The 6,851-nt window shown below is 51.6% G+C and overlaps 1 protein-coding gene across 1 annotated transcript in view; it reads left to right on the forward strand.

The window, feature by feature from the left end:
* The first annotated feature begins 368 nt into the window (after positions 1-368).
* Positions 369-6,851, forward strand: part of LOC115393448 (signal transducer and activator of transcription 5B-like) — an 11,791-nt gene continuing 5,308 nt past the window's right edge. Inside the window, exons 1-6 of the mRNA XM_030098445.1 lie at positions 369-512; positions 2,618-2,752; positions 6,022-6,178; positions 6,261-6,350; positions 6,442-6,613; positions 6,699-6,829. Of these exons, the coding sequence (XP_029954305.1) occupies positions 2,625-2,752; positions 6,022-6,178; positions 6,261-6,350; positions 6,442-6,613; positions 6,699-6,829 (678 nt within the window). The 5' untranslated portion in view covers positions 369-512; positions 2,618-2,624. The remainder of the gene's footprint in view (positions 513-2,617; positions 2,753-6,021; positions 6,179-6,260; positions 6,351-6,441; positions 6,614-6,698; positions 6,830-6,851) is intronic.

The raw sequence follows: 6,851 nt of genomic DNA on the forward strand, positions 1-6,851 counted from the left end.
TGTTACCGGAAGAGGAGATTCAACAGCATCAAGCTTCCTGCAGTCAGCTCACACTAAACCGGAAACAGTACACTTCCTCTTCCTCTTCACAATAAACTCCTCACGACACACCAACGTTGATGTTCACCCAGAGTGAACATTTGCACATTTACTACACATACGCTATATGGCGCTAATGAGAAACAAATAAGACATGTACAGACATCACGTGGCGATACAGAAATGAACATACAGATAATGAAAACTTACTTTCAATGGAAACTTGCAGTAACGTTACGTATTGTCTACTTACTTTAAGGTGCTCCACGTCGTCTGTGGTCGGAGTCAGAGTGAGGCTTTTATTGTGGCGGTCCCGCCGGAAGCAGCGCCTCGCAGGGCGCTCGCGTGCCGCAGTGTGAAGGAACAGCTGCTCTGAGCAGAAAGTTGGAGGAAAAGTGAGTTTGTTCTCGGTGATGTGGGCTGCGTGTCAGCTCAGGAGTGAGTGTGTGTGCTGTGCTGCAGTCTGTGAGGGGGTGAGTACGACACACACACACCCAATCACTCGCGCGCGCGCAGAGACGCGCGCACGCTTCACGTAAAGTTTGATTAGATCTGCTGCAGTCCGTGCTAGCTGTTAGCTAACCTCCTGAAACAGGACTGACACGAGAATCCTGTGTGTGTGTGTGTGTGTGTGTGTGTGTGTGTGTGTGTGTGTGTGTGTGTGTGTGTGTGTGTGTGTGTGTGCGCGCGCGCGCGCGCGAGAGAGAGAAAGAGCTGCAGTCAAAGTGAAGGTACAAACAGAATTGAAATAAATCTTCAGTGATCATGAAACTGAAAATAACTTAAAATTCAGGTTTGTTTTTGAAGGCATGAAGTTCTGGAACAATCCAGTAGGTGGCGCATGCTCCTCCCACAGGTGGCGCATGCTCCTCCCACAGGTGGCGCATGCTCCTCCCACAGGTGGCGCATGCTCCTCCCACAGGTGGCACATGCTCCTCCCACAGGTGGCGTACGCTCCTCCCACAGGTGGTGCACGCTCCTCCCACAGGTGTTGCATGTTGCTAAAGGTGGTGCACGCTTCTGCGTTTGGTGCATGTTGCTGCAGGTGGTGCACGCTCTCACAGGTGGTGCACATTTTGCTAAAGGTGGTGCATGCTCCTACAGGTGGTGCATGTTGCTGCAGGTGGTGCATGTTGCTGCAGGTGGTGCATGTTGCTAAAGGTGGTGCACGCTCTCACAGGTGGTGCATGTTTTGCTAAAGGTGGTGCACGCTCTCACAGGTGGTGCACGTTTTGCTAAAGGTGGTGCACGCTCTCACAGGTGGTGCACGTTTTGCTGAAGGAGGTGCATGCTCCCACAGGTGGTGCATGTTGCTGCAGGTGGTGCATGTTGCTAAAGGTGGTGCACACTCTCACAGGTGGTGCATGTTTTGCTAAAGGTGGTGCACGCTCTCACAGGTGGTGCACGTTTTGCTAAAGGTGGTGCACGCTCTCACAGGTGGTGCACGTTTTGCTAAAGGTGGTGCATGCTCCCACAGGTGGTGCATGTTGCTGCATGTTGCTGCAGGTGGTGCAGCTCAGGCCTCCAGACTGGAACTGTCATTTCTCTGACTCTTCAGGGTAAATGCAGCAAGCGGCTCCTGAACCAGTGTAACCGACAGTTCTTTTACACTTTGTCCATCTGAATCTCCATCAGCTCCAGCCGATGGTGCAGCCTGCTGCAGTCGGAGGCGGAGCTCTGGAGTTAGCGCTTAGCATTTAGCATGATGGGGACTGAGCTGCAGCCCTGCAGGCTCCTCACAAAGCACAGCAGCGTGTTGAGCCGCTGATGTTGAAACCACATTTAATGGAGAGCAGAGTTTGTTCCAGACTGCTGAGGCGCAGTGGGCGGACCGCCGGCTCCTCAGGGGGGTCTGCGGCTGGAGAGCCCAGCTTCACTGGAAGAAAGGTTGTTTTTCTGGAATATTCTCCTGCGGCTGCTGCAGGAGGAAGGCTGAGCTTAGACTAGGGGTTACAGCTGGTCAGTCTGGTGCTTCATGCTCAGACCCTCAGCTGCTGATGGTTCTCATGAGACAGAAAGTGTCTGGGTTCAGGAGGTCAGAGACAGAAAGGGTCTGGGTTCAGACAAACTGGACTGACTCTGCTGGCTCCCTTCACCTCCTCTGATCGCCAGGTAACGGCTCTGAAGTGGCAACATGTCTGTTCTCAGTTTGTTATTGACTGTCTGTTGAAAGCACGCCTGCTCCAGCCTGAGTCCAGCTGAGCCGAACCCGGGTACCACATCCGGAACGTCCAGAACTCCTTGATGAAATTCTCCCTTGTAACGGCTTTGAAAATTCTCCAGATTTACTGCTTGTGAATGTACGGCCCCCCTCAGGAACCTCTCTAGATTTAGACCTGCAGAACCTCCTTTCAGAAACATCAGTAATGGCTGGATTAACAGCTTCTGTAGAACATCTGGTCTTCCTTGACATGTTTCTAATGTTCCAGATTTGATCTGGTGCCACATAGGTCTGACCGGGTACATGACCTGGTACCTGACCATTATGTGACCTGGTGCCTGACCTGCTATCCAACCTGCTCTCTGACCTGGTACCTGACCTGTACTCTGACCTGGTGTCTGTCTCCCTGCCCTCCAGGACCATCATGGCCATGTGGATCCAGGCCCAGCAGCTGCAGGGGGAGGCGCTGCACCAGATGCAGGCGCTGTACGGCCAGCACTTCCCCATTGAGGTGCGTCACTACCTGGCGCAGTGGATCGAGAGCCAGCTCTGGTAGGCAGCAGACCCCAGCTTTACTCTCTAGTTCCACAGCTGCTTCCTGACTTAACGAAGGGAACCCCACGGTGGAGTCCAGCTGCAGTGGTGAGGAACATGCTCCTTACCACTCTAAAATCCTAAATGAACTTATTTTGTACATTTCACTCTTCTATTTAGGGAGAAGCGCGGATCATGTGACCAGGCGAACGCCGCCTGGTCACATGATCTGGTCACATGACCAGACAGCCGCTCGTAGCTAAGCTACTCGGTTCAAACGGAACGTCACACATGAAGCTCAAGGTCCATTCTCCACCTCGAACCAGTCAGTCACCATAATCGCGCAGTTTGTCCTCCAGTCTCCCGCCTGCTACGCGAGGACAAGCGGCGCACGAAAAAAAACTGTGCAAATCGCCGCGCCGCAGCCGGCATCGTGGTTAAAAAAAAAAAAAAAGAGGCTTTTGGCCGAGTTGGTAAGCAGCTTACAGTCAAGTCGGCACCGACCAGCTGGGCCACTTCAGAGCCCCCCCCCCAAGAGGCCAACTTGGCTGGGTGCCGACTTGAATGTATCCCGGGGGCGGTGCCGAGTTGGACAGGGCCGACTTGATTGGTGCCGACCTGACTGTAAACCACTTCATGACACCATGTTATCATGACACAATGACATGACACCATGACTTCATGACATCATGATTTCATGACACAATGACAACATGACATCACACTATGACATCATGGCACAATGACATCATGACAGTGACATAATGACTTCATGACACCATGACATCATGAGACCATGACCAGTGATGGGCAGTAGCGAGCTACAAGTAGCGGAGCTAGTAGCTTTAGTTACATTTTTCAGTAGCGAGGCGGCAGCGCCGCTCCATTTGAGTCGAGTAGCTCTTTCTGTAACAAAGCTATTTTTAGAGCCAGCAGCGACGGACGCTACACGTTACTGTCTCGAGTGTCCAGAAGAAGTCGGCTGTTTTGTGTGTGGGGGAAAAAACATCTACAGTGACTGGTTGGTTTGCATATGACGACTCACAGTTGTGTAGGTTACCCAATGTGAAACGACGACGAGTGAAGACAAAACAAGGAAAAGGGACGGAAGAACAACCGAATAATGGCAGAAGCAGAAAGCACTTGACCACTTTCAGATGTGATTACCACAGCGGGTAATATAAACACATTTGTCCAACAAACGGCAAATAAACAGCGCAACTCACCTTTGGAGGCTCATAACTGATCACAGATGAAAATAATCCAGCAAAACTGCCACAGTCCAAACGTATGCATCCAGACAAAGCTAGAAAGTATAGCATTTCGTCCAAAACATGTCTTGAAATAATAACAATCCAGAATTAGACGCGCCACCACGCGCGCACGCAGTGCGTCTCTCCGCGTGCGCGTCCTATAATAATCTATACTTTTATCAGAAAGTCGCGCTGACCTATCCAATATGGCGACTGAATGGTTTCCGTTGCTTATTCGTCACATTTCAACCAGTCAAGTGACTCATGGCTGTCTTTGAGGACTAACCAGCCAATCGTTGCCGAGACTGATGGACCCTCGTCATCCCTCGTCATCGCTCTTCGTCGATGAATTCTGAGCCAATCACGTCGGAGGAAACGTTTGACTGACAGGGCTGGTAGCCAATGAGCTTGCTGGATGGCTGGCTGGACCGACAGCGCTGTTTTGGGTCTGCTGAGGGCTGAAAACTGGGGCCTGTCTGTGTTCCTCTCAGTCTGAGGGCCTTATCCCACACTGAAGCCTATCTGAAGTGATTTTTTGAGTACTTTATGAGTTTTTGGAGTGAAAATAATGTAAAAACGGGCTAAAAACCAACATATACCATTATACAGAGGGCATCGAGAGGGTATACAGAGGATGTCCAAAATTGACCCCGCCGGGGCATAGCAGTACAAATACATGTGTGAAACACTCATTTCTTGTAGTACTGCTCTGACATTTTGACCTGAACTATGTAAGACCCCAGGCTTTAGCAAAATTGTGTTTTCAAGCTCTCACAGTGCTTCCGCACTGATTTCCAGGTGTTTTATGAGGAAAAAAATACAGGCAAGAATGAAATTCATCCTAATTCAGTGTGCTGCAACATAAATAAATCTGTGCCAGTGGCACCGAGAGTGATTCTGACTGCACTGGGTGAAAATACAGGTTGTCAGCTTTCAAATGAGACCACAACCATGCATGTACTCCAAACAGTTCAAGAACAGCATTCAGTTTACTTTCTGTACATCTTCAGTAGAAATTTCGGGCGGAAACTGCCTGGACTTTATAAGGTTAATTAACGGTTGTAAAAAAAAAAAAAAAAAAGTAGTGGGACGGTAGCTAGCTACTTCTGCACTGTAGCTTGTAGCTTAACTTGCTACATTTATCTGGGTTAGCTTTTGCTGTAGTGAAGCTATATTTTATCAAGATTAACTTGTAGCTTAACTTGCTACATTTTCCAAGTAGCTTGCCCATCACTGACCATGACACAATGACATCATGTCACCATGACTCCCTGACATCATGACAAAATGACATCATAACACGATGACACCATGTCACCATGACATCATGATACCATGACACAATGACATCATGAAAAAAATGACACCATGATACCATGACACAATGACATTATGACTCCATGACATCATTACACCATAACTTCATGACATCATGACACCATGACTCAATGACATGACATCATGGCGGTTGCTGAACACAGACAGTAATCGTAATCATTAATCAGCCCCCCCCCCCCCCCCCCCCCCCCCCCCCCCCCCCCGGGCCCGAGTTCCTTCCTGGTCCATATGTAGTCACTGTGGCATTATAGAGACCAAGAAGTCTACACCTCAGTCCCCTCATCTTCCTCCAGTTCTTCTGGGGGACCCAGACCAAACCAGAGACTGCTGGACCGACATCGAGGCCTCCTCCCAGACCAAACCAGGGAGTCCTGGACCGACCTTGGGGACTCGTTCTAGTCTTCCATAGACTTCATTTCCTCCAGAGAAGAAGAAGCTTGATTGTCTTATTAATGTTGTTTGGAAGCAGCTATAAATAGAATCACAGAGTCAGAATAAAGATTAAAGGTAGTGGAGGAATCGCCATTCCTGGAATGTTCCAGGCTTTGATCCGTTTGTTGGGTTCAGCGCTCAGCATTTATGGTTCCATTACAGAAACAGCACCAACTAGTGGGCCGGCATGAGAACTGAAGGTCCAGTGTGTCTGGGTGTTTCTGGGTGAGGGTGTGGTGACGGAGCGAGGCTGTGGGTCTGCAGGGACTCGCTGGAGCTGGACAACCCGGCGGAGGAGGCCAAGGCCAAGCGTCTGCTGGAGAGCCTGGTGTCGGAGCTGCAGAAGAAGGCCCAGCTGCAGGGCGGCGAGGACGGCTTCCTGCTCAAGATCAAGCTGGGGCACTACGCCACGCAGCTCAAGGTACCGGTCCTCCAGACCAGGGTCAGGGATAGCAGCCGCACTGCGCTCACAGTGTGTGTGTGTGTGTGTGTGTTGTGTGCAGAGCACCTACGACCGCTGCCCTCTGGAGCTGGTGCGCTGCATCAAACACATCCTGCAGTCGGAGCAGAGGCTGGTCCAGGAGGCCACCAACGTGAGTCGCTGGAGGGTCTGATGAGGGCGGATCCAGAGTCTAATCCAGGAGCCTGTCACAGCCGTGTGTGTGTGTGTGTGTGCGTGTGCAGGCCAGCGATGGCGGCCAGGCCATGGACAGCCTGTCGCAGCGCCACCAGCAGATCAACCAGGCCTTCGAGGAGCTGCGGGTCTCCACCCAGGACACGGAGAGCGAGCTGAGGAAGCTGCAGCACAGCCAGGAGTACTTCATCATCCAGTACCAGGAGAACCTGCGCATCCAGGGTGAGGGCCGGAGAACCCCGCGGTTCCGTCCCGTCTCTCCCAGCCTCTTTCCCGGGACGTCACAGGAATGTCCTCCTGGTTGCAGCCCAGCTCAGCAGCTTGTCCTCGCTGCCTCCGGCCGAGCGCTCCCAGAGAGAAACCAGCCTGCAGAGCAAGAGGGCCACGGTGGAGGCCTGGCTGACCCGGGAGGCCACCACGCTGCAGAAGCACCGGCTGGTAGGCTCACACGCACACGCAC

The sequence above is a fragment of the Salarias fasciatus genome, chromosome 8, assembly GCF_902148845.1.
Source record: "Salarias fasciatus chromosome 8, fSalaFa1.1, whole genome shotgun sequence".
NCBI classification, from domain to species: Eukaryota; Metazoa; Chordata; class Actinopteri; order Blenniiformes; family Blenniidae; genus Salarias; species Salarias fasciatus.